This window comes from Podarcis liolepis (genome assembly GCF_965112155.1).
Source record: "Podarcis liolepis genome assembly, chromosome: 1".
In the NCBI taxonomy this organism is placed as follows: domain Eukaryota; kingdom Metazoa; phylum Chordata; class Lepidosauria; order Squamata; family Lacertidae; genus Podarcis; species Podarcis liolepis.
This window is the reverse complement of record NC_139554.1, coordinates 80,141,555-80,168,141: the sequence shown is the minus strand read 5'-3', so window position 1 is coordinate 80,168,141 and position 26,587 is coordinate 80,141,555. Positions and strand designations below refer to the sequence as shown.

At 44.2% G+C, this 26,587-nt stretch overlaps 1 protein-coding gene across 7 annotated transcripts in view; it reads left to right on the top strand.

The window, feature by feature from the left end:
- Positions 1-26,587, top strand: part of MYRF (myelin regulatory factor) — a 93,077-nt gene that overhangs the window by 57,702 nt on the left and 8,788 nt on the right. For 2 of the 7 annotated variants that reach the window (XM_083485044.1, XM_083485048.1), the window contains 16 exons: positions 1,692-2,019; positions 4,608-4,780; positions 5,178-5,301; positions 12,792-12,987; positions 13,795-13,871; positions 14,398-14,508; positions 15,226-15,316; positions 16,270-16,335; positions 19,455-19,655; positions 19,746-19,854; positions 20,961-21,070; positions 21,748-21,908; positions 22,904-22,976; positions 23,711-23,799; positions 25,078-25,146; positions 26,431-26,511. In XM_083485044.1, the coding sequence (XP_083341170.1) occupies positions 1,692-2,019; positions 4,608-4,780; positions 5,178-5,301; positions 12,792-12,987; positions 13,795-13,871; positions 14,398-14,508; positions 15,226-15,316; positions 16,270-16,335; positions 19,455-19,655; positions 19,746-19,854; positions 20,961-21,070; positions 21,748-21,908; positions 22,904-22,976; positions 23,711-23,799; positions 25,078-25,146; positions 26,431-26,511 (2,059 nt within the window). The remainder of the gene's footprint in view (positions 1-1,691; positions 2,020-4,607; positions 4,781-5,177; positions 5,302-12,791; positions 12,988-13,794; positions 13,872-14,397; positions 14,509-15,225; positions 15,317-16,269; positions 16,336-19,454; positions 19,656-19,745; positions 19,855-20,960; positions 21,071-21,747; positions 21,909-22,903; positions 22,977-23,710; positions 23,800-25,077; positions 25,147-26,430; positions 26,512-26,587) is intronic. The other 5 variants (XM_083485045.1, XM_083485049.1, XM_083485047.1 and 2 more) reach the window with 3 other exon arrangements.

Below are 26,587 nucleotides of genomic sequence, written 5' to 3'. Positions count from 1 at the left end.
AGAACCTGGCTGACTGCTGGGCACACTGAACAGCAACACCAAGCTTTTCAGAACGTATATATTCTCAACTCATTTCTAACAACCTTTGGTGATGATATTTCTGTATGAATAAGTGATGAAATGAAACAGAAAAGCTGTTGGTAAATAATGGTGGAAAGGTTTTGTCCTTGTGTGGCTTTGAGCAACGGTTGTTGTTAAATTAAGCCAGTTTTAGTCACGTAACTCAACAATTCTGACACTACTGCCCCATTAATGCTTTTAACTGCATGGATATATAACCTCTTTATTTTTAACTCCATGGACTGGTGTAATCTGAGGTCATGTTATTGCTCCTTTCAAGACCATAGAGCATATATTTCTGCAATGTGTTGATGCCCTTTGACATTCCCATGGAGCGAGGGTGCCATGCTATCTTGCTGTGGGGGAGAAAACTGCCTTCTGATAAGGGAAAGCCTGACTTCGCCCTGTGGAGAGACAAAACAGGAGAGAAACCTTCTAGTACTCCCAGCAAGGAGGGTCCCTGAATCAGGACTGATTTGGGAGCCATTCTGCTTTGAATGTGTGCCTGCTGAGGGTGGAAACTGACGTAACTCTAAGGTGGATGTTCTGCCAGGGCAAGGATTTTTGCTTGGGCAAGGGAACAGTCTCTCCCTTTCTCCCCTTTGTACGTCCCTAAATCTGTTCTAGGACCAGGTTTGGGAAGGCTGCAGGGTACGTAGAGCAGGGTGGGGAAATGTCCCCTTGCACAAGCAGAAATCCTTGCGCTGACAGGACGTGCTAGTAGAACAGCACCCTGAGTCTTTTAAGAACTTTGCCAGCTAGTTATATAAGAATCTCTTTGTCCTACCTCCACATAATAACAGTGGTACTATGAGAAGCCTGAAGAACAGGCAAACTTGTGAGTATGTAAAGGAAAAAGCATTTGAAGGCTCACCTTTAACGTGGCGAATGTCCCAACAAGATTAGTGTGCCTGATGTGAGCCTGGAAATATATATCATGAAATACAGAGAACATACAGAGAATCCGCTTCCCTTCACCTCTCATTTATAATATACCAGACTAGTCACATAACAGCTTTTTGTGTGTGTTTGGCGCTTAGTATCATAAAATTTCTTGAATGAATTTACCTGCTTGCTGAAAAAGAGCCTTTATGCATGGAGATTCAGATTTTTATCATTTGGATTTTTAGGAGGGCAGGAAGTCATTCTCCTGTATTTCCTGGATTACTCATTTGTTGCTGTTTGCGGTGCTGCCCTTTGGTTATATATTTAGCAATTAATTCTTTTTTTAAAAAAATTGATCTTAGTAATTTTAAATGAGTTGAAATTTCAAGATACGCATTTAAAGTGTCAAAGGTTTGCCCGTCGTTCCAGCTCACTGAAAGAGAGCTTACTACTCACTATACAATGAAATAGAAGTAATGCTGCCTACATGTTTTACCATGTATCTCCCAAGTAAAATGGCTCGAGATGTATTGTGTCAGTGAGTGCTGAAAATGTAAGGAAATGGGCTGGAATATCTCCCTAAGGCCATCCATGTCTGCGGCCTTATACTGTATTCATTCAGAACACACAGCTGGAATGGCTGCCCAAGGCTAGAGGAATGTTCAATGAGACTGGGGTGTTTTTCTGTAGCATAATCTGGCTATACGTGTGCCACAAATTAATCAACTGACTTTCTGTCTTTTTAGATCCTCACCTCCTTCGAACCATGACTCCTGAGAATATGTGTCATATAACTCCCCCTTCCCGCCTGGAGCACCCACCCCCTCCTCCACCGCCACCGCCACCCCCTCCACCATCCCACCTCCAAGGGCCGCCTCCACCACCACCACCACCGCCTCACCCACACCAGCAGCCGCACAGCCATCACTATCCCAGCATGCAGCGGGACATGTACATGAAGGCTGAGTCTCTGATGCCCCAGTTCACTATTGGACAAGGCATGTCACCTGGAGATCTCCACCATGCCCAGCAGTCACAGATGCTTCACCAGCTACTGCAGCAGCATGGAGCAGAGTAAGTCCTCGGGGAAACGATGGATGAGATAGGAAGGGAGTAGAAGCATTACTTGAGCCCCCTGAGACTTGTTATGATCCCAGTAGACATTTGTGGTTCGAGTGTTGGACATGGGAGACCAAGGTACAAATGCACACTCAGCCGTAGAGTTCAATGGGTGGCCTGGGTTAGTCATTTTCTCCTACCCTACCCTGGATCACAGGGTTGTTGTGAAAATAAAATCGGGATGGGGAGAACCAAGTACAAAATCTTGAGCTCCTTTTCAGCAACAGCGTGATATAAATGTAATAAATATAACTAAAGTAATTGAGAAATGTGCAGAGTTTGCTATTGAATTACATGTATAGCAAGAGGCCCAATAATAGCCACAGGGACTAATATGGTAGGTCAGGGGCCTATGATGATATGCTGTTGAGGTGCAGTTTGAAAAGAGTGAGCAGCAAAATGAGAATTGAGCCAAGTTCTCTTGGCGTTCTGAAAAAATACAAAAGGCAAAGCTATACCACAAGCAGAGCTTTGCCCTTTCTTCCACTGACGATTCATTCAAATTGTTGTTCGTTAAGATTGCTGAGACTTCTGTTGGAAATCTCGTGTGCCCCTTACAGGACTGTTTATCAGGGGACGATTGTGTGTGTGTGTGGCAACAATTTTTTAATTTGTTTTTAAACAAATACAAGAACCATTAAACACTTATCCAGCAGTACAACTAATGGTGTTTGTTTTATCCATTGACTCTAGACATAAAATTACACATTCAACATTTAAGCATATCATTAATATCATTACCTGTATGCCACAACTGGGTGTAATGGAGAGCATAATCCCAGCACTAATGCTTCTAGATCCACGGGGGGGGGGGGTTGTGATTTCAGATTTAATAGCTGGAGGCAAAGTCCCTGACAAGGTTTGAAAATATATTCAGGATTGAACTGCTTTTGTAAAAAGTGATATTAAAGATTGTTTTTGTTTCGATAATGCATAACAACTATTGCAATGGTAGTAACACACACACACACACCCTTTTAAATTAAAGAGATTAGTGCCTTCAGCATGCATACCAAGTACATAAGCTCTTTTAATTATTTATCACATTTGTCAATTGTGGCTGACCTAGAAAAAACACACAAATGCATGTAACACCCCTTGAATGGCTCACCTTACTTCAAGAGCAGGTTTGAGGAGGAAGAGTTTGGTAGAGACAGGGACTGAGGGATTACTTAGCCCTTCCCACATACTGCTTCTACAATCGGAACGTGCATTTGTAACTAACTGGGGGATGAGGGAAACATGGTTGTGTGTGTGGGGCCAGTGGGGTGGGGTGAGGAAGCTGTTTTTTCTGAAAACGGGGCATACCGGTACATAAAACTGTTTGTGGGGCTTAAATCATTAAAATGCTTCTCTGTGCATAACAAATACCTGCACACTGAAAGCTAGCATATGGGAGAGACATGTTTGCCTTCAGTAGTCATTATCCAGTTCAGACCTAAGATCCACCTTTATCCAAAATGTCCATTATGAGATCCATTTATTGATTTTTACCGTAGATGTTTACAAACATTGCCAGGGGTTGGACTAGATGACTATACCATTCTTTGATTCTGTGAATGGTAATGTGGTATTGGTGAGACGCGCCTAGGTCAGTCTACAACCCAGTTGTGAGTTCCACTCACCAGGAATAACTCACAGTATTCTAGTTTTCTACGTGCAGGGATTAAAACAACAACAACAACAACAACAACAACAACAACAACAACATTTGTATGGAGGAGGGTTCAGTCACATGTGTCCATACCTTCATTCTCAAGTCTGGCACAACCTAGACACAGATACAGCCCCTCAGTCACCTAAGAAGAAACCTGCCAATTGTTTCTTTCCCTCTTGGGTCAGGTGAGGACAGAGGGAGGGAATGTACAGGTTTAGAATATGCCTCTATTTCAGCACCAGACAACAATTTTTGAGCGACTCTTTGTATACCTACAGAATTATGTGAGAGCTTGGCTGATGCTCACCTCCTGTACCCTCTGGAATCCTCCCCCATATATACAGTGGTACCTCAAGTTACATACGCTTCAGGTTACATACTCTGCTATCCCAGAAATAGTTCCTCGGGTTAAGAACTTTGCTTCAGGATGAGAACAGAAATCATGCTCTGGCGGCGCGGCGGCAGCAGGAGGCCCCATTAGCTAAAGTGGTGCTTCAGGTTAAGAACAGTTTCAGGTTAAGAACGGACCTCCAGAACAAGTTAAGTACTTAACCCGAGGTACCACTGTACAGTCATACCTCTTGTTACATTCGGTTTGGGTTACGTCTTTTCAGGTTGCATCCTGAGGCGACCCAGAAGTACCAGAAAGGGTTACTTCTGGGTTTCGCCATTCACGCATGTGCAGACGTGCAAAATGACGTCACACGCATGCGCAGAAGCGGTGAATTGCGGCGTGCGCAGACGCGGGTTGCGTTCCTTTCAGGTTGCAAACAGGGTTCCGGAACGGATCCCGTTCACAGCGGAGGTACCACTGTATTTACATTTTTATGGGTTATGTGAAGTTGGAATGTTCTCATTGTCTCTTTTCTGTGTTTGGCCCCCACAGACTTCCAGTGCACCCTGCCAAGAAGAGGAAACACTCAGAGTCACCCCCAAATACTCTCAATGCCCAGATGCTTAATGGGATGATAAAGCAGGAGCCAGGGACAGGGTCTGTGCCTCTCAACCCTGACAGAGCCCAAACACCTCCTTGGCATCAGCAGGGGGCGCTCTCACCAGGTACAGTCTCCAGTAGTATTGTCATATGTTATCCGTGTTCCAAAAGGGGAAGAGTTCTATAGAGTGGGTGCATGGGAGGAGAAACTGAGGAATGGGGGCCATGAGGAAGAAATGAGGAAGGTGTGAGCCATGTGTCTCTAGGGAGAATGTGCTGTTTCATACCAAACAGAATGTGTGGAGGCAGTTCCCCAAAGTTCAAAAGAGCAGAGAACGAAAAACATTTTCCTTTCCTTGGTTACAAAAACCAAGAAATTAAAAAGTCATGGGATGTTTTGCATGGTGGGAAAGCCATGGGGACGTCGGACAAGAATGAATATTTCCCTTGTAGCAGGAGGGCTTATTTGCATGAGGAGTAAATACACAGTTTTGTAAATACACAATTTTACTATTGCTGCAGGCTTGATTCAGGACAATGACAGCTTGAATGGTTCCTACTTGGATCCCAATTACCAGTCTATAAAATGGCAGCCACATCAACAGAACAAGTGGGCGACTCTGTATGATGCCAACTACAAGGAGCTGTGAGTAGAGATGATGCCTGTGTAAACTCCTCTGCATGCCGGCTCAGAGAAATGGAGCTGATTTACCTTCATATTTGCTCAAGAGTAGCACAAGGAGCTGGAGGCTGGTGTATATAGCATGCAAGAAAAGCCTTGCAACTTTGAACCTCTTTAAATTGCCACTTTAAACCATTTTAACAATAGTAAAATTTCAATATTGTTTACTAAGCACTTACAGTTATTAGGTGCTCTACAAAGTACATTTAAAAGACATTTTCTGTAGCCATTGCTGTACAATTGGAACAGAAAAACACAGAAAGGGAAAGAAAGAAATGAGGAAGATGTGACTAATAAAACTGCAGCAATCAGAAACAAGACAATCAGTTGTGGAAGGCTATCTTGAATGGGTGTATTATCAACTGATGAAAAAACAGAAAAGGCACACTAGCCTTTTTGCTCCTCCATCAACACTGTTCGCTTGTTCATTGATTTCTGAAATCTCAATGACTCTTCTCTCAAATTATTGCATCGTTGACATTTCCTCAGGTGTCATCCTGGTTTTTGTAGAAATTGCTGGGTTTTAGTCATTTTTATACTTTCGGAAGTGTGGCACGAAGTGATAGCATTTGCGCCTCTTCATTACCTGGACACCTGTTGACAACTGCCTTTTTAAAAATGCTTTCCTATTGTCTGTTGGGAGCAGGGATTGTCAACCTGGTCCCTACCGCCCACTAGTGGGCGTTTCAGGATTCTAGGTGGGTGGTAGGGGGCTCTACAGCACAAGCTGAATCACTCCTACCGTTGAGCACAGGTGGGCAGTAAGGAAATTCTTACCACCAAGAAAGATGCATTAGTGGGTGGTAGGTATAGAAAGGTTGACTACCCCTGGTTTAGAGGGGAAGAGTAAGAGTGGTTTCCCCAGGAGCAGGCACTCAAGTTTTAGGGAGAGGGGAGTTAGGTTTCATCAGCAAAGGTGACCCCTCTTAAGAAGGCAGTCCATTTTGATGCTTGTGCAGCAAAATAAAATAATATATCTTTTGGCTTCTGGAAACACCCCGTGTGAGAAGACTGCAAAATTCAAAGAATTCTAACTGTAGAAGCCAAAACAAAGGGATGGAAACAAACAATAGGTGAGGAAATGTAGGCTTGGGAAATTGACTGATAATGGAGAGAGCATATACCTTTTCCAAACAGATAAATGATAAGGTGAAAAGGAGTACACAGAGAAAGTAGCAAACAGGTTGGAGTGCACTGGCAAAGCAAAGGCAATCAGAAGTTTAAGGAAGGAACTAATAACCATTATGCGTGCATCAAAGATGAATATGAAAGAAGCTTACAAAGTGGTGTGATATCTTTTCATTGGTCTAATATCTGTTGGGGTTTAGTCTAGTCTAGACTACTAAAAGATAAAGGCAGCATCTCTTAGCTAGAGCCATGTTATGGTGAATGATGATGGTCAGCAAGTGTATGCATGGCATTTTGTAGGCTAACATAAGCCAATTACCCAGGGGGGAGTCCTATGTGGCACAAGCAGGTGCCCGCTCCTGCAGTGGGGCTCCTCCTTCCACCCCACCCCCTTTGCAGTCCATCACACAGCCCCAAAATCTACACCAGAGGGTTGGAGATAAAATAAACTGGAAGTGGGCGGACAAAATAAGAACATAAAAATGTGGCCCATCTAGTCTGGCGTCCTGTTCTCACAGTGGCCAACCAGATGCTCATGGGAAGCCAACAGGACACCATTGGATGTCACCCATAAGCTCTTACCTTGAGGAGCTTACAGTCTGAATCTAGGTGAGAATTGTAATGGTGGAAAGTCAATAAAGAGAGAGGAGGAGACACTGGTAACCAGGAGTGGCCAATGCATGCAAATATAGTTGCCTATCTTCATCAGAACAGCTTCACCAATGTACATTTTAGATTACACATCCCAAAAAGTGGGCTTGGAATGATTTCTGGGAATGGTAGCAGGGCCCAGCTCTGTGGCCACAACAATAACTTTTTCCACCTATGTATCTTGGTTTGACTGGGAGGAGAGGTGGGATTCACAGAGGAAATGTTGAAGAAGGAATGTGCTAGAGAGAGGGACAGAGATTGGAGGGGCAGGAACGTGGATAGAGCGAATGGTAAGAAAAGAGCAGCTAGAAGTGGCATTGAAAAAGGGTTTGGCAGGGACACGGGGAATGTAATCAAGCAAAGATTGTTAGACGCGGGAAGCATCAGAGATAGAGGAAACAAAAGTGACAGGGATGGAGGGACTTTAAACAAGGTTGTTTTTAATGGTTTTAAGATGCCTTGGGCACTGATTTTGAGCCCAAAGACAGTGCAGAATAGCTCAGTTGGGAGAGCACGAGACTCTCAATTTCAGGATCACGGGCAAAAGATTCCTGCATTGCAGGGGGTTGGGCTAGATGACCTTTGTGCTCTCCTCCAATTCTGTGATTGTTATATGGATAAGAGAGCCTTGAACGGCATGAATCGGAGAGCTCAGAGGCAGGATAACTGGCAAACTCTTGGTGACCAGCTAAGATGTGCCTGGGAAGCTATGGCAGCCACGTAAGGTGAGAGCAAGAAGCAACTGAGCGCAGCTTCCAGGGTGAAGGAGAGACAAACGTTCAAGGGGTGGGGGAGAGAAACAGCTGCAGATCCTCCCTGCATTCCACAAAGGTGATAGAGAACTGGCAAGCAGTCAGACAGATTCCGGGAATTGCCTACTCTCAAGAACGCCCCGCCCCTGGGTTTCTATGCAGCCTGTATCTCCTATTTGGCCCCATTTTGGGGAGAGAGGGAAGGGCCTTTCTTGTCTGTGGTACCAAATAAAATGAGATGATTATCTGGCTTCATGAGAGCAATGTGGAGAGAAAGGGCCAGTGATTTACATTCAAGCCAGCTGTGGCGTTAGAGGGAGGCTGCCCTTGCATGGCCTAGGATGCCCACGCACAGCATCATTGCTGAGGGCTGCCTTCTCAAGGTCTCGCAGAAGGTAATTTATCTGCGTTCCTTCCCTGTGCGTATATAAGGGGAGTAGGGCAAATATATATATTTATTTATTGCTCCAAAGGAACATACAAAGAGGCCAAAGGCATGTCTCGCCCAGTGTCCTTTTCCCCATTGCGGTCTACCAGGATAAGGGGTTAAGCAGGCTCTGAGATGCAGAAGCAGAACATGCTTCCTCTTGGAGGTAGTATACATGAGCTGTCTTGGAGCATCCACTGATAGCCTTCTCTTTCGTGGATTTTTCTATTGCCTTTCTGCAGCCTTCTAAATTGGAGACCATCACCACAACATGTGGAAGCAAATTCTGTAATTTTAACTCTGCACCAAGTAAGGAATCACTTTGGATTGTGTCCTGAATCTCATACTCCATTTGAGTTCCGGTATAATTTTGGCAGTGTGGGGAAGACAAGGTTGCCCTGAAGGCCCACAGCCTACAAGCTACCCATGTGTGTTATTGTAATGCCTTTATATAAATGCATGGTGTAACTGTACAGCATTTGGAATACTATGCAAAGCTCTGGTTGCCTCATCTCCCAAAAAGCGAGAAGAAGGTGCAGAAAAGGGAAATCCAGTTCGTTAAAGGATGGAGCCACTGCACTTAGAAATAATTTTTGAGGGGACAGGATAGAGGTTTATAAATTACGTGTGGTGTGGAGAAAGTAGAGACAGAAGTTTCTCCTCCCCCCCCCCACCCCATCACTATATTATTCATTGTTCTCACTTCGGCATGACTTTATTTTGCTGAAGGAATTCTCTCTCATTGCCTCCAGTCTAGCTGCTTCCTTGACAAGGCTCTTTAACCATGGCGGCATTCTTAGAGGAGGATAACTAAAAACGACTTGGCTTTCAACATAGCCATTTCCCATTAACCTTCCATGGGCTGTAGGCAGCACATGTTCAGCAACATCCCCTGTTCTCAGTGAGGTGAAAGCAATGGTTTTTATAATAATTAACTTGGGTAATCTCTCCCTCAATGAAAACCATGTTGTACTTTTACAAACTAGAGGCGCCCATCCTCCCTGTTGCAGCAGAACTAAATGCAGAATAAAACATTTTTAAAATAAAAAATATACCTATACTAATCCTTGAATTTCGCTGAGAAAGTAAGCGTTTGTGGCCCAAGTTTATCTAAATGGAGAAAAATAGGTTGTGAAGCCCTCAGACCACATGATTTGCACACTCTACAACTAGGTGGCTTTTCCTCCCCAATTCCCCCCTCCTTTTACAATTCAGATTTAATAATTTTAATGAAAGATACCATTTTAAAAAATTGCTTAGACTTTTGAAGGGGGCGTCACGCATTTCATGCCACAGTGATTGTAATATTCAGGCACACTCTCCTCATTTACAAGGTGGCTAGGATGTGCTTTGGAAGAACAGGACATTTTTTTTGAGATCCTGGCTTTAAGACAAAGTGGAATATAATATGTGAGATGCCTCTCTTATCTGTGGAAAATGTAGTGCTATCTGTTGCCATGGGTGTAGACATCTGCCTCGTAAAGAGGCCTCTGTGCATACTGTTACCCTCCTGTGACAGGAGCATGGCTCATTGCGTTTCTGGGGGTGGCTAACTTTCTGCCCTTATCTCCAATTCTGAGTTGCTACTGTCCTCCCGCCCTTGCCTTTTCATTTTTACCTCATAACTCACACTCATTTCTTCATTATCTGTCCTTGAATTTCTCTGCATTTTGACCCAATACATGTTTTAAACATTTGTACACATTTTGTAAAAAGAAAGATACGGGTTTTCATTTGAACAGATTGCAGTCCTTGATTCGTGTTGGATTTGCTGAGCCATTTGTAAAGGGCTGGGTAGCGAAAGTGGTTTGATTGAATGGTGGAAGCTGCCAGTTTTGTTCTTTCAAGTTTCAGTGGTGAATGGCTAGAGGCCCAGTACAATTTCAGTGGCAAACAGAAGCCATGTCTATTCTAGCTGAAGAGCCTGAGGAGGAATGATGTAGCTTAGAACTGAAGAGGAATGACCGTGTGTCCACTTTTTTTGGGGGGGGGGAGTGGAAGGGGAAGAATTTGGTTTTTGGATAGGGCAGAATGGCAAGCACTGTAGGAAGGAGGGAATGGCACAATGAATCACCAAAAATGTGATGGAAAGGGGAGAGAGGGGGAGAGAAATTCCTCTCATACTTTCTGGCTAAGGTAGCTTACTCTGTGACCACCATCTGGTTTTCGTTCAGGGCACATCTCTGGCAGCTCAGGGTCCCCCCTGTTGCTATGAGGAAGAATTAAATGGCTCTTTATAGGGCCTGCCAGGTTCGCTCAACCCAAGGGTGCTGACAGCAAACAGAGTTTATCCAGTTGCTGCTGGCATGTCTGTGGAGGATTGTCGGCATGTGCGTGGCCAGCTTTGGACCTCTGGAGGCCAAAGCAACTTACTGAAATGTTCTTCTTGCCATGGCCACACACAGAATCCTGCACTGGATTTTGAAATTCATGGCCATCTTGGGTTCTTCTTGCCTATCCCACTTGTTACTGTGGTTGTTTTGAGCTTTGACTCTTTCAACAGTTGCTAGCCCTTCCTATTTTCAACAGTCCCTCCTTTTTCCTGTCACGATCAAGCCCCTTGGTTCAAGTCTTCCCCTCTACAGCTTTCTGAAGCCTAAGGAGTTAAAGATACCAGCAAATACCATTTATCTGTTAAATAAGACTTCCCAACCCCAACAGACTACAACTCCCACTAGCCCTGGGCACCATGGCAACGCTGGCTGGCCCTGGTGGGAGTTGTAGTCCAAAGCATCCAGAGATTAAGAAAGACTCTGTTGAATTCTAGTGCTAACTGAGCCCTCAAAAACTCATTGAAAGTGTACACCTTAGTGGCTAAAAATATAAAGTTTCAGTTTTTATAGTAGGAAGTGCAGACCTTCAGGAGCTCTGTCACTAACCAGCTTGATAGGGAGCCTCTTCTTACACTTGGGCCTGTAAAGAAGTAAGCCCAAATGAAATTAATGGGAGTTTTTTCTTTCTCAAATGAGAAAAATCAAATTTTAAGGGTGAATTTCCTCCAACAAGTACTTAAAATATACCGTAACTCGGTCATGCCGGCCTGCTGAATTCAACAGCATTTATTTGATTTTATTTGATTTGCACCTATTTGGTTGCAGTTTATGTTCATGTATATCGGTCCGTGAGGCAGAGAGGCCTTCCCCACAGAGCAAACCAGGCATATTGGGAGCTGTGTGTATTATGCGTGCCTGTTGGCGAAGGCCACATATTTTCAGTGTTTCCATGACAACTAGTCCATTAAGGAGACATAGATTAAACCTCCCCAGCTGCTACATATGTTGCTTCCCCCCTCTTATTTGACACTCTGAGCTGCCGCCGCTTTGTATCCTGAGTACATACACTTCAGTCATTGGGGAGGAGATGGGGGGGGCGGAAAAAGAGTTTGGAAGGTGTAAGGAGCAACTTCAGGTAGCTCTGTTTTAAGACGTATGGCAGTCCAGAATGAACCTAGCCTTGCGCTGAAGCCAGGAAGATGCATCTCACAGGGAAATGTCTTCAGTGGCAATTTGGGTGGGTGGGTGGAATCTAGTTGAGGTGGGAGATTTCCATGTCTCGGGATGATCATAAATTGCTTTACCAGAGCTAGCAAGCAATGCCAACCTAATCAGCTGTTAGTTGGCAGATCTGTAGGAAAACCAAACAAATCAAAGCAGAGCTGCTTGCTTCATACTGTTTGCCTTTCCCCCACCCCCGGAGCATTGCCGTTTCCCTTAGTTGAAGAAGGAACAATGCTAACTGACAGTGGTAATTTTAGGATGAGAAGAGAACTTTTTGCCTGTTTGTAGCTGTCAAATATCCTTTGACGTTTTCTCTGAAACTATTAAGCTAGCAAATCTGGGACTCACATGTTGGGATTATCTTATGTTGTCAGATCCTCATTTCAAACCTAGTTACAAATTCCCCTATCCCAACATACAACCTCAAATCCAGGGTGGTGTGATGGACAGAGTGGTGGACGGACCAGAGAGATCCAGATTTACACACACACCCATTTAGCCATGCAACTCTATAGGTGCTGTTGGGCCAGCCCACTATCTCTCAACCTATCCTACTTCATTGTATTGTTGTAGGGCAGGGGCAGGGAATCTCATGGGGCCCTCCAGCATCTCTGTTTGGCCTTCTGGATTCTACCCAGGTTGTCTCTGAAAATTGTCCCCTATAAGCTGTTATTTGCATTGGGAGAGGAGCCCAAACAGTTTAGGGTGCTTTGATAAACAACCCTGTAACCTAAACTTTTTCAGGATAGGGCTGGGTAGGATGGCTCATGCTTCAAGAATGCTTGCTGGTGATGCCTTATGGCCAAGCTGACAAATTGTGTTATGGGGGGGAAGAGATACATGGTTACCTTCCAAATGTTTATCGTTTCCAGGCAAATGTTATGTTTGCAGATGGCAGAAGAAGTAGCTTGTGCAATTTGTGTCTGTTGGAGTGAGAGTATCTGCAAGAAAATAACTTGATTGACACTGAATGTTCACGTCTTCTCCCTTTGGTGACAGACCGATGCCCACATACCGGGTGGATGCAGATAAAGGCTTCAACTTCTCTGTGGGTGATGATGCTTTTGTGTGCCAGAAGAAGAATCACTTCCAGGTCACCGTCTATATTGGTATGATTGGAGATCCTAAGTATGTCAAGACCCCCGAAGGCTTGAAGCCGCTTGAATGCTTCTATCTGAAACTGCACGGAGTAAAGGTAATTGTGAAGATGGGAATATGCAATGGTTAAAGAGGTGGAGCACAACCTCTGTTGATACCAGCAATTATGTGACTTATCATATCTATGAAAAACTTAGTGTATTTACTGCGCAGGTGGCTGTGTATGTGACTTGTCAGGCCGTGTGTTTGTGCAGTCTTAGCTCCAAGCCATCTTACAGCCTGAGTGGTTGCAGTGGGAGCTGACGCTTTCAAAACTGGAGGTTTGATAACATCAGTCTTTTGTAATCCTTCAGTGGTTCAAGAGTTCCTCAAGGCAGATAACCCCACACTCAATTAATTTTGAGTGTGCAAGATGTATTTATCCCAGGACACCTTACAATGCAATTAAAACAAAAACATGAAAATAGAATATACAATCGCTAAATTCAATGAGCAGAAAATCTAATCAAATAACTACTAAAACAGCAGAGTTAAAACTTCATGTTCAGTGTTTAAAATGTAGCATCCTTCCAATATGCCACTGGATCTGAATTTAAGCAAAGGAGCACTCCCTCTGCATGCAAGTAGAATAATAGTGACTCCATTACTAAATTTGTGTGGTTATTTTCATATTGGGATGCAGCAAATAACCCTTTTTACTTGCTCCTCTCCTACCTCTCCCAAGCTTAACAGCTGGAGAAGAGGGAATGCAGAGCAGTACACATACTGAGTGCCAGTCACCAGGATGTCAAATAATCTATCTGCAGTGTTTCAAAATAAAGAGGTGGCTGCTTGGGGGAATACATGAGCCTGGAAACACATCATATTGTGCTCTCTAAAACAAGCCTGGGTCTTTTCTTTTCAGTTGGAGGCCTTGAACCAGTCCATCAACATAGAGCAGTCGCAGTCTGACCGCAGCAAACGACCCTTCAACCCTGTCATGTGAGTACTGCTTCCATTTGTGGGCCCACCTCCAAACCCTCACGTCCAACACATGCACACACCTTTGTGTGAGCAGTCCAGAGAAGATTAGGCACTAAAAAGGGTAGCTTGGACATGGCGGCTCCTGCGCATTAATCTGACTTCTGCTGGTGCATCGTAACTGGAAGAGGCTCTTCTTCCTACAGGCAGTGTTGCTTCTTGCACTACCTCTCCTTTTTGAGTGTGCTGCCACCTGAATGCAAAAGGGACTGCATATTAAGCTTCCCACCTAGGAGCAGCACAGCAGTGCCTCATTGAAATGGATGGGGATTTAAGTGCTTAGCTCTGTTCTTGTGCCACTGATTTCCCTGGGAGTTTAGGTGCGCTTAGACACTTCGCCTGAATGCAGATTTCCTCTCCACCATGCATCCCTTGCGTCCTCAATTCTATGCACTTTGGTTGGTCCCATCCAGGTAAAAGAATATGCTTTCTCTTTGACACATGCAGAACGTCATTTATTCTTTTTTTAAATTTTCCTTTTTTCCAGGGTCAATTTGCCTCCGGAGCAGGTTACAAAGGTCACTGTGGGACGGTTGCACTTCAGTGAGACAACAGCCAATAACATGAGGAAGAAGGGCAAGCCCAATCCCGATCAGAGGTAGGGGCTGTGTGCTACCTGTCTCCCCCCCCCTAAAAAAAAAATGTAATTAAAGTTAACTAACTAATAAATGTGTGTGCTGCCCTGCAATGTGAACATTCTTACATTAATAAAATAGCAGAATAAAAAATGGTGGGTAAAACTTGCTGCAAGATATTATCACCATTGAAAGTCCTTTATTTATATAGTTATATGTATAATTTCATTAAAAAATCAAAGCAATTTACAACACCTTTAATACTAGGGTTGCCATATTTCAAAAAGTGAAAATCCGGACACGGCTATGTCCAGGAAATTCTGGACATATGGCAACCCTATATAATACACACAAAAATTAAAACAGATCACCAGCTGATTATGTTTTTCTTAATTCTATGCCTAAGTCTTTCTAGATCCTGAAAGGTTATCTTTGCACTGTGCCTGCGTGGTTCAGATGCTGCATATGCTGAACAAAAGAAGTGTATCTGTATAGGTCATCATTTCTTTTAGCTGCTAGGCCTCAAATTATTTCAGGGTTTTTTTTACAGAAGAAAGGCAATGAATGTAATATTGTTGTTGGAATGCAATACATCAGATTAAGTTTGTAATTAATTTAATTTATAATATGTTTATTTTTTACTGATTTTTTTTTTAAAATAAATTGTCATCATGTTGAGTTGTGATTAGGAGTGCATTAAAGCCTGCATTTATCTTCAACCCACTTTGTTTTATTTTCAGGTACTTCATGCTGGTTGTGGCCTTGCAAGCTCATGCCCAGAGCCAGAACTACACTCTGGCTGCTCACATCTCGGAGCGCATCATTGTTAGAGTAAGTCCCTCTTTTCTCCCTTTCCCTTGCAGGACATTGTTCTCCTAACTCTGAGCACCTACAGCTCTTGACTTGACTTGATGGGGAATTCTTGACACTGGTACCAAACTGTCCCTGATTCCACAGCACCCCTTGCTGCTGCCCCTTTTCCATCTGCAGACCCCACTATCCAACTCCTCCCTGGCTTTCTGCATCCTCATTTTCTCCTTTGCACAAATAAGGCCTTTGCAAACACCAAGTAAGAGAGGTCACTTGCTTTATGGTTCCCGATAAGGAGATATGGGCAGGATTGGAAGGTTTATTGCTGAAAATGGTGCCCAGGGGCCATGGAATGTAAGACAGCTCTTGCACCCTCTGCAATAGAAAGAGAAAGCCAAGGTTGCAAGTAGGAATGGTGCAACAAGATACCAGCCCTGCAGTCGTATCATTGATTGTGCTGTTCTGCTGCCTGGATGCCACCATTAAGCTTGCTCAGCAGCATGCAGTCCTGCTCCAAGGCACAGGGCAAGTCATATGGCTCAGATGTTAAACCAACTCACAATATTGCACTTGTGCGGACACATGCTTAAAGGTTCATGGGAAGGGGATTTGGGGAGCACAGGAGGGTGACTTATAGGAAAGCCACATCTAATTTCACCTAGGTGGGCACAAATGTGTAAGGAACTCTTCCCCATGTCTCCACCAGACATTGCTTTGGGCCCCAATGCGTCAGTTCTGAAACTGATGCTCTCAAATGGGTTCAGCTAGTTGGATGTCTGAGTAAGCATCTTAAATGGACTGGCTTCTTGGACTTTAGGAAGCATGATCTTGGGGGAAGGGCATTTGAAGAGGCCAAGGGTGGCTCCTGTGCTCCCAGAGAGCCTTTTGCAAACAAGGAGGACACTAGGCTGTGACTTTGTGGTTGGCTGTCTCCGCCCTGCTGCCTTTTTAAGTGCTGTGTCCATTTCCTCTAGCAAAGGGCCGGTTCGGGGTTAAAACACAAACAGAGGGCGGACGGGGACCCCGGAGTCTGCAGACAAGTAAGTAGCATGCTGAACTATGCAGTCTCCGGGGTGGAGTTGGGGGGCTCTTTTGTAGAATGGGATGAGAGATCCTTCTGCCCTGAGCAGAGCTTGCCCCAGTCTTGTCAGTGAGGCTAAGGATCTGTCTGCACTAGCACAAGAAATGTGGTTTGGTTGCACATCAGACGCACAGTTGACTCACTTAATCCGCAGTGAAAATGGTGTGAGCGCCAGAGTGCTTGTGGAACATGTCAGAAGCTGTGTCACATCCATGGCTGCTTCTCTGTAAACCTGTAAACCTGACACCTTTTATATCATTCTTCTACATGTGATATAATAGTACTTACGCAGCACCACCCATTGCAGGATTTCATAAGCAAAAAAAAAAAAAAAAAAGGCACAGTCTCGAGAAGCTTTAGTCTAAACATTGGCAGGTGAGAAGGCAGTGTTGTAAGAGGTGGATTAGGAATGCTTGTGAGCAAATGCAGCTAGCTTTTGTTTCAGCTGAGGATCTTAAGCCAAGGGCTTCATGAAAAAGGTGGGTTTTAAGGTGGGATCTGAAGGATGAGAAAGTGCATCCTGCAGCTGCTTGCTTGCCTGGGCTAAGAGGACTGATTGGAACACTGATGCAGTGCAATAGATTCATGAAACTAGGACTATTTGGATCTGCCCAAAGAACAGAGCAGCAAATTTTCAGCAGGATAGATCGCATTAAAACAGTTGTGAGGGTACTTAGAATAAGGCTCATAACACATGTAATCGCAAAAGAGGAATAACGGGAAACAAACTCCATTTAGTATTACTTTTTAGACATATAACCAGAACTGTGTTAATGTGTACTTTTTTTAGTCCTGAACTTTTGCAAACGGTAAATTTGCATAGAATTAAATATTTTGATAGTCATGGAGAAGTGCAAAGGCCTCTGAGGGACGCTGAAGCCCTTGCCACTAGTAGCCCTACAGAAGCTTCTCCTTGGATTTGGAAATTTCACCAGACAGTGCCTGGTGAAGCCCATGAGAGGTAGGAGCTTGGGCGGGAGGAGAAAGAGACCTCCTGAGAATCTTGAGATGCTGGAATCTGCTTCCATTGTGTGTTCTGTGCAAATGTACAAAAGCAAATGTTTTTGTTAAAAAACCTTGGCTTTTTGTGCAGAATACACACAGTGCTGCTTATCACCTGCCCAGTCCACAGAGGCTTGGCCAAACGGCAGCATGACTACAATGGATTTTTGTGAACTTTTACGCAGAGGTGATGGTTAAATAGGAAAGTGCTATGTCAGATAGCACTCACATTGAGCACAAGGAGTGAAATTATACTTCTGTACCTAGCTGGTTAAAATTCCTCATTCCTGTGACTGTGCTTCTCCCACTTTCTAAACTTTCTGAACTCTGGATAGCATCACAGTGACTGTCTCTCCTCTTATGTCCATAATGCCATGAATTTTGAGGGGAACATGTGAGGGAAAGGGGGTCAGAGTTTGAGAATAACTAAACCCCCAGGTTCAGCTTTGGAACAGACTTGCATTGTGAAAGTGCAGCTCTGAACTGCATGAAATAGTGATAAAGAAGGATGCATAGGAGTGTTTGCAGAGGGGTGTTTGTGTAAAGCACGAACAATGAGCAGAATGAATCAGATAGGAACATTGGTGCCTAGAAAGAGTTACGTGAAATTAGCTGCTGAAGCCCAATTCATATCAGATGTAAAACTGTGTTTCTGTGCAATTTTTATTGACCCAGTATGCACGTAATACCAAGCCAAATTGTGATTTAGCATGAACGTGTGTTCCCAGGGAGGATATTGCTGCTGCTGTTCTCCTTCTCCAGTCCTGCTGCTGCTGCACTGCTCTGTTTTCAGCCATGGTTAAGCCCTTGTCAGGACCTGGGCTCCTAGTTTGTCTCCATAGACAATATGCTAAGCAGGCAGGAGCAAGGGCAGTGGAGGAGCAAAGCACTTATGATCTCCAGGAATCCACACATTTGCAGTAAGCCGTGGTTTGGCTTGGCATCACATGGAAACCTGAGCCATTGAGCCCCTACATCAAATAGTGCTGTTTCTTGGACTTGACCCATGTGCAAAAGGTCCTTTTCCTGAGAAGCCACAATCTGCCCTTACTACATTTGGGAATAGGGGCCAGGGGCTTCCAAACTAGGCAAGCTTAAGCCCCAGGAACATATTGAGAAAATAAGCACCATCTGAGATGTTTGATCCTCCTGTTCTCTCCTGTCACTCTGGTGCTGGCTTTGCCAATTAGCTCATCGCACATTTATCATCACCATCACAACCCTCATGCAAGCCACCCTGTCACTTCCTTAACAATCCCTTGGGGATTTGTTTTGCAATGGTGATGCTTTGCCTCATAGCTAGAATTCCCACACACCCCTCCTGCTGAGAGAGAAAAGCTTGCAACTTTATCTTTATCTGTTGTGGGCTGGAAAAGGGCATTTATCTCAGCAGGTCTGTAAACACACACTGACTCAGAACCAAGGCTCCTTGTGCTTAGCTTGCAAAGTGAACCAGACAGCCTTCCGCAAGCTGTAAACAACTTACTGTTGTGCATTTTGTCTAACTATGCTGCAAAGTAAGTTTTCTTGGAAGCTGTGTCGCTGTCTCCAAACATGGACAAAAAGCAGTGTGTTCTTATCCATGCTGGTGGTCATAAAACTTGAAAAAATGAAACTGGAATTCCCAAAATACTCTGCAAAGCAACTTGCATTTCATCTGACTGCAAAAATGTGCACTGAGTTGCCTATAAGGTGTAGTGTGCAAAATACTTGCAGAGGTGTTGGGCCACTAAACACTGTGGAGGGCCCTTATCAAAGACTTGCCACTCTGCATGATTTCAATTGCTCTGGTGGTTTGTTATTCTGTGCCTGGCTGACTCATTTGCTTATTTCTCTTGCCCAGCTTCAATATTGGTTGGTGGGCAACATTTTTGTTTTCAATGATTCAAATCAGTTAACTTGCGCAAAAGAATTTCCCCCTGCATTTAGGAAGAGGGGAGGCGACTGTTCTGCAATGGTCTTATTCTAAAAACAGCAGTTTTTTCTCCCCAATAACTTTGTTTCTCTCTACAGTTCTGTGTTGTTGACATTAATGTCCTATGGGCATCTCTGCCCTCTTTTCTTTTCTTTTTGCAGGCCTCTAATCCAGGCCAATTTGAGAGTGACAGCGATGTACTCTGGCAACGTGCTCAGCTCCCCGACACCGTCTTTCACCACGGCAGAGTTGGCATCAACACAGACCGCCCAGATGAAGCCTTGGTCGTCCATGGCAACGTGAAAGTCATGGGCTCCCTTATGCACCCATCAGACATCCGAGTAAAAGACGACATCCAGGAAGTAAGAGCTTGGCCCAGCATGCCTTAGTCAGTAGGATCTCTGCTTAGGAAATGCAGACCAAGGTCATGATTGTGGGTCTTATGGTTTCAGGTGGATACCACAGAACAGCTGAAGAGAATCGCCCGTATGCGACTGGTGCACTATAACTACAAGCCAGAGTTTGCTGCCACCGTAGGCCTGGAGAACACATCAGAGACAGGTACAGTCCTTTCACTGACCCCGAGCTTCATCCTTGCACCTGTGCTGTTCAGGAGTTTTAATGCTAGCAAAAGTGTCAACATCCACCTTCACCCAAATCAGGATATCCATGATCTAACATATACCCACTGTTGGCCTGCACTTGGGACCTTCATAATAGTGTTTTCCTGTCCTTCTGTGAAACATCCCTTAGGCATACTAAATTGTATGTATACGGCATGTGTCATCTGATCATTGGTTCTGATGTTATACATATATGACACTCGACTTCGAGGTCACAGTTAGTGAAAGCCCCCAGTATTGCAGGGCTTGGGGGAAATGCTTTGGTCTTTCTCAGTCATTGTCATTCATAGAATCATAGAATTGTAGAGTTGGGAGGATCCTGAGGCTCCCTCTTGTCAAACCCCCTGCAATGCTTGAACACATCTATGGTAAAAATCAAGAAATGGGTCTCACAAAGTACAAAGGTGGATCTCAGGTCTGAACTGGATAATGACCACTGAAGTAGCACATGTCTCTTCCGGATGCTAGCTTTCTGTGTGCAGGTATTCCTTTTGCATGGAGAAACAATTTAATTATTTAAGCCCCACCAACAGATTTACGTATGCCCTGATTATCAGTCTTCACTCAGGGAGGCTGCAGGGAGGTTTTCTGCAGCAGACAAATAAAGCAGCCTTCCCCAACCTAGCGCCCTCCAGATGTTTTGAGCTACAACTCCAACCATCTCCAGCCAGTGTGGCCATGATTGGTATGACTGATGGGAGCTGTAGTGAAAAACATCTGACGGCTGCCAGGTTAGCAGAGGCTGACATAAAGTGTGGCCCGCATCCTGCCTGGGAACACATATTTGCTTTATAAATTGCGAAGCTACCCTTAGTTACTTGCTTATTTCTACCCTCCCATAGGCTACATTCGAGTTGTTTTCTCCTGCAGCATATTTTATATAAACAGTATATAGCTGGAGGTATGTGCGTCACAGAGTCCCCTACTAGCATTGGTCCAAACTCCCTCATACCTGATCCTAGCAGGTGCCTCTGGGATTCTAAGGTTGCATTTATATTTTGTGGCCCAGAGCCACTGTGATGCATGCTTCCCATTTCTGTTCAGGTGTCATTGCTCAGGAGGTGAGGGAGATTCTCCCAGAAGCAGTGAAAGATACTGGGGACATGGTCTTTACCAGTGGGAGGACTGTAGAGAACTTCCTAGTGGTGAATAAGGTGAGTGGAGCCCTTAGAAGAGGGGGCAAGCAACAAACAGAAAACAAGTTTGATAGGAATGACAGACTCTTCAGGCATCATTTCCCACTCTATATATTTTTAGCAAAACCCAAGCCAAAGCTGAAATTGGGGCGGGGGAGAGAGAGAGAGAGAGAGAGAGAGAGAGAGAGAGATTGAGAGATATTTGTTCAGGGTTTGGAGGCCACTCTGGAAGAAAAATTTGAAGCTGGGGAGCAAGAACTGAAAATGCTTCTTTCCTTGCCCTCAAACGGACACACAGACCCAGACCCTCAGGCACACAGAGCACTCCCAGAAGGCAGCCCTCTGATGACCATTCTGGCGGGAGACACAGGGGGGTGATAAGTATCTAGGGGCAAAGTCATCTAAGGCAGAAATCCTATGTAGGTTTTCTTGGAAGGAAACCCCATTGATGGAATTTTTTTCTGAGGAAACAGGCATAAAATTTGTCTGTTAACTGTGTGATAAGTAGATTATAGGCATCAAAGAGCAATCTTTCTGAGATGGAGGTGCTCTTGCCTTTGCATGGAAGGAGCCGGGTGGCGGCAGTGGGTGTGTGTGTGTTGAGGGTAGGGAATGATTGTAAATCACCAAAAACTAAGGGCATAATGTGAGGACCTGAGCACACCCAAAAAGAGTGTTTATTTTGTCCGTGCTAGGAGCGCATTTTCATGGAAAATGTAGGGGCTGTGAAAGAGCTTTGCAAACTGACTGATAACCTGGAGACCCGGATTGATGAACTGGAGAGATGGAGTCATAAACTCGCCAAACTCAAGCGACTGGACAGTATGAAATCAACTGTTAGCTCTGGAGCATTCAGGTACTACAGAGACCTGTGTAAAAAAAAGCAAAAAGCAAAGAGAGGGCAGTAAATTTAATATTCTAACTTCTTTTCAGTTAGAGTATTTTAAACAATACAGCTCTGAGTAAATGGGTTGTTACGCAGGCTGCAATGATATACACACTTTTAGGAATAAATTACGTTCCACACAGTTGAACACCTGAGTAAGTAAGCATAAGATTGCATTGGTAGAAAAGCAAAAAGAACTTTGAAGTATGCTCAGATACGTACTCAGGCTAAAAAACTTGTTCCTCCACTGACGCCTCTTCTAACGGGAGGGCAAATATTGTGATCCCTTCTCCTGCCTCTTATGAGGTCATGGTCCCAGAAGAAGTATTCAGTTTGGGCCTCTGAACAGAGAGTGTCCCAGTGATTCAGAAGACTCTGTCTACCTACTCCTCTCCCACAGGAATAAGATCTTCAGATAGAGCAAGCATCTATACTCTCTAAAGATGACTTTCCTGTAAATCTGCATCTAAAAGTCCCAGTTTAAAAATCCGTTTCAGAGAATACTCTGTTTTCAAAGAGGAATAGTGAAAGTAGTAGAAACCTTCACTAGACACCCAGTAAGTTTAAAAACAAAACAAAACCCAGACTGTTGTGAATGACTTATTTGCTAATTAAACCCCTCTCTGGTAGCACCCTGACATTCTCCTTCATATAAGGACCCCTTCGCTGCACCTTATTCCCTCCCACCTGTGTTGAGTTTATGCCTGTGAACCAGCTAGATACCTATTCCTTGGCAAAAAACAAATATTGACTACTTCACAATCCTATATTGGGTTATCGCCCCATTCTCCAGAAAGCGGCACCAAATTCATTGTGGTCCGTGCGTATACGTGCTAAAATTATGAAAACAGAGTGTTTGTTAAGAAACATTGGTAGTGGGAGAGGGAGGAGGAGCAGAATGAAGTGAAATTAAATATGATAAGGAGTGCTGATCTGGGTGCATCCTAACTTTCCTTTCATTGTAGCCAAGCAGGGAGTCAGTTCAGCCGTGCAGGAAGTGTGCCACACAAAAAGAGGCCCCCCAAAATGTCCAGCAAGGTAAGAAGCCTTTGTAAGGGAGACACATGTTGTAATCTGAGCTGTGATTGCTCATGTGCATGAGGCACATTTGTGTTGTTGAAGCTGGTTCTGGCACTTGAAAGAAGACGCAGCTGCTGATTCTGTAGGCTGGGTTTGGGGCTCTTGATTGTGCAGCACCTCACCATCATGGTGTGCAGATGGAATTGAATGTTTGCCTTTGAGTCCCACAAGCCAAGTTGTGTTTGCTGAGGCTGCTTGTTAAGGTGTTGGGTGAACGTTAGCACATACAAATTGAAAACGCTTGCACGGTGATATTTATGGTCTCCGTGGGCTGAGAACTATTTTTGTATACATGATGCATTCCTTGATCTGATTTTTTTCCTGGTGTCTGAGCTGACTCTTGCATTCCTGCTTCATCCAGCAACCTTCCCTTGTGAATAATTTGCGTTCTGTTTCCTCTTCAAAAAGTCTGCATTTTCATTGCATTTCATAATTCCTTCACCAACTCAGGGTTCTCCTTTATTTCCTTTATTTAGTAGCCTTCTGAAATGTGGTACCAAAGCCTCCTCAGACATCTTGGCTCTTTCTTGGGGAGGGTGGGTGAACAGTTACCTGAGGGTCAGTGAGGAAGGGGCACATTACAGCCTGCTATCCCCAAAAGAACGACACAGAAAGATCAGAATAGGAATACAGGGATAACTTTCTGATGAAATTTCTGGTGGTTCTCTTTCCCTCCCCTTTGTCTTGTGCAGTCCCCTTCTGTGGTCACGGACCAAGCGTGCATCAGCCAACGTTTCCTTCAAGGCACCATCATTGCCCTGGTGATCATCATGGCATTCAGGTTGGTGTCTGCACACCTGGGCTGTTTCACACTCAGCAGATGAGTGGTGCACAGAACTGAGAATTTGAACCAGGAAGAGGGCCTTCTTGGTAGTGGTGCCTGCCCTGTGGAATGCCCTCCCACCAGATGTCAAGGCAATGAACAACTATCTGACTTTTAGAAGACATCTGAAGGCAGCCTTGTTTAGGGAAGTTTTTAATGTTTGATGTTTTGTTGTGTTTTTAATATCCTATTGGAAGCTGCCCAGAGTGGCTAGGGAGGCCCAGCCAGATGAGTGGGGTATAAGTAATAAATTATTATTATTATTATTATTATTATTGTTGTTGTTGTTGTTATTATTAGGGGGGGGGCTTCTGGCCTGTGAGTGAATGCTTATCTGGTTATGCTTATCTAGGGGTGGGCCAGTTTCATCCCAAATGAAGGTGAAGCGATGAGTGCTTTCTTCTTAGCACTGTGCTCTTGTCTCTTGATTGTTGCCATAGAATCACAGTGAAATGTACCTCAGTCATAAAATCCACCTATTTTAGGTTGCATGTGACAAAAGTGTGGATATAATTTTCATGAACACGGCTGAGCCTGTCCAGTGTATTGCTGGTTGCTACAACTGCACTGATGGCAACTACAGTTATTGTCTTGAAATCAGAAGAAAATTAAGTGAATCACTTTGCAGTAAAGTTGAAGAGCCTGGACTTTTAAAATTTATTTTCCCTCCCTCCTCCCACCTTTTTAGGGGGTAAGGTTTGCCACCAAATTTTTCAAAATAATCGCAGCAATAAGGAGAACTAGAAACCTGTTTTTGTTTTGTTTTTTAAGACTAGAAAGCGGCTTTGTTGGAAATTTGGAGTTCTTTTAGTTGGCAAATCCTGTATGTTGCACATCCTGTATGTTAGATAGGCAGCCATGGGATGTCATGCAGAAACTGATCTGATGTGTTTCCTGGTATTGTTTTTTGTTTTGTTTTGTTTTGTTTTTTACTATGGATTCCTGGCTACCAGAGTCCACTTGTAATAAATATGATTTCAAATCAAATTGCACTTCTGGGTGGTTGTTCTTAGGCAAGTGCCCTTTCTAACCATATTTTACTTTCAAACTGAGTTGGCGAGGTATGCCACTGAGTATATGTACTCTTTGATGTCCTGTGGAGTAAAGATTTCCCTGGACTTGAGTTAATCATACACACAAAGGCTGACCTGTTTGGAGACAACTTCCTTTTCCTCCCTGAAATATTGAAAGTTTATGTTTCCAAAGGCTCCGTTTCTCTTCTCTTCTCTTTCGCAGCGTGATATCCATGTCTACCCTCTATGTGCTGAGCTACCGCAATGAGGAAGACGTTGTGGATATAGAAGGGTATGTAGCTCCTTTTCCTGCCCCCCTTCCTCCTTTGGTCACTTGCTTCCTCAGAAAGGGATGCATCTTCCTTTCGAAACCCTAAGAAGGAAAATGCGCAATCATGAAAGAAACCTTCAAACCAGAAGAGCGCTAGAAGATCAGATATGGAAAAGAGTGTAAGAAGGTGTTGAGAAGACCAGATATGTTATCTAGAGGGGGGAGGGTGTCTTAAAGAATCTCTAATACAGCTGGGGTTAGGGGCTGTCAGCTTGGTAAAGAAAAGGAGCACCTTATAATAAACACTGCCCAGGAGATGAGTGAAACGGAATACATCAGAGCTGTTTCTTGGAAATATAGTCCCTGAGGAAATTTTTTATTTATTGTGATTTATGGATGTGGCCCCAGAGGGAATTTATTTATTTATTGTCCCTAAGGGGAATCTCTTTATTTAGGGCTGGTTTCAGCTACCCCATTCTACTAACAGAAGCCAGGGCAAGGACCCCTCAGCAGTACAATGAGACTTTCCCTCGCTTGCACTCCCCCATGCCCCTCAAGATCTACTTGGGAGGATGAAGAGAACCCCCAATGAGTTTTCTGGCTAAGTGGACATTTGAACCCTGGTCTCCCAGGTCTTTGTCTGACACTCTATCCACTAAATGGCACTGGCTCTCCCATAACCACAACTTACTGGCATGAATTGAGGGATTCCCAGGAAGTCAGATTCTATGCCAGATCTGCATGGTGAATACACAGAAATACAGAAATATATAGAGATGCATGACTCCAAATATGTGTTGGCTAATTTACAGTAACTGAAGGCCAGAGTCTTTGGGTGGGATTCACCAGTGAGTCCCATCAGCACAAGCCTTATGTGAGGGCATCTGCTTGCACAACAGGGTTGGCTGGACCCCCAAAACAAGGGATTGGGAGAACCCCCAGAACAGCGCCAAAGGAGGAGAAGGGGATTGTTCTGTCTGACAAGCTGCAGTGATTGTGATGACTGGACATTCACCATAGCATGGCATTGAATTCTGCCCATAGGGAATAAGCATTCCAAGCTTCTTTGTCTGTGTGTACCCAGAAGTTTTAGATGGTTCACACCACTGTAGGAATACTTATTCCTAAATAATTGATTGATCTTTCTCTTTCCCTTTTCTACTTGTTTTCCTTTCTTTCCATTTATTTCTCTCCCCACCTCTTTTCTCTGCTCACCCTTCCTCCTCATCCAAATCACCCCTCCTTGTGACTTTTGTCTTCTGTGCCTTTCATCCCTCCCCCCTTTGTTTTCCTGTTGCCTTGCAGTTCTTTTGCTGTGCCGACCACTTGCCTCCTGGCTCTCTTTCGGCACAGGGGTCCTGGCATCCCAGTTGCCCTGTGTCCACGGTATGGTCCTTCTTTTTCTGTATACTGTTGATGTAAATGCTGCATCCTTTCTGATGATGACTTGTGTCTCCATGCC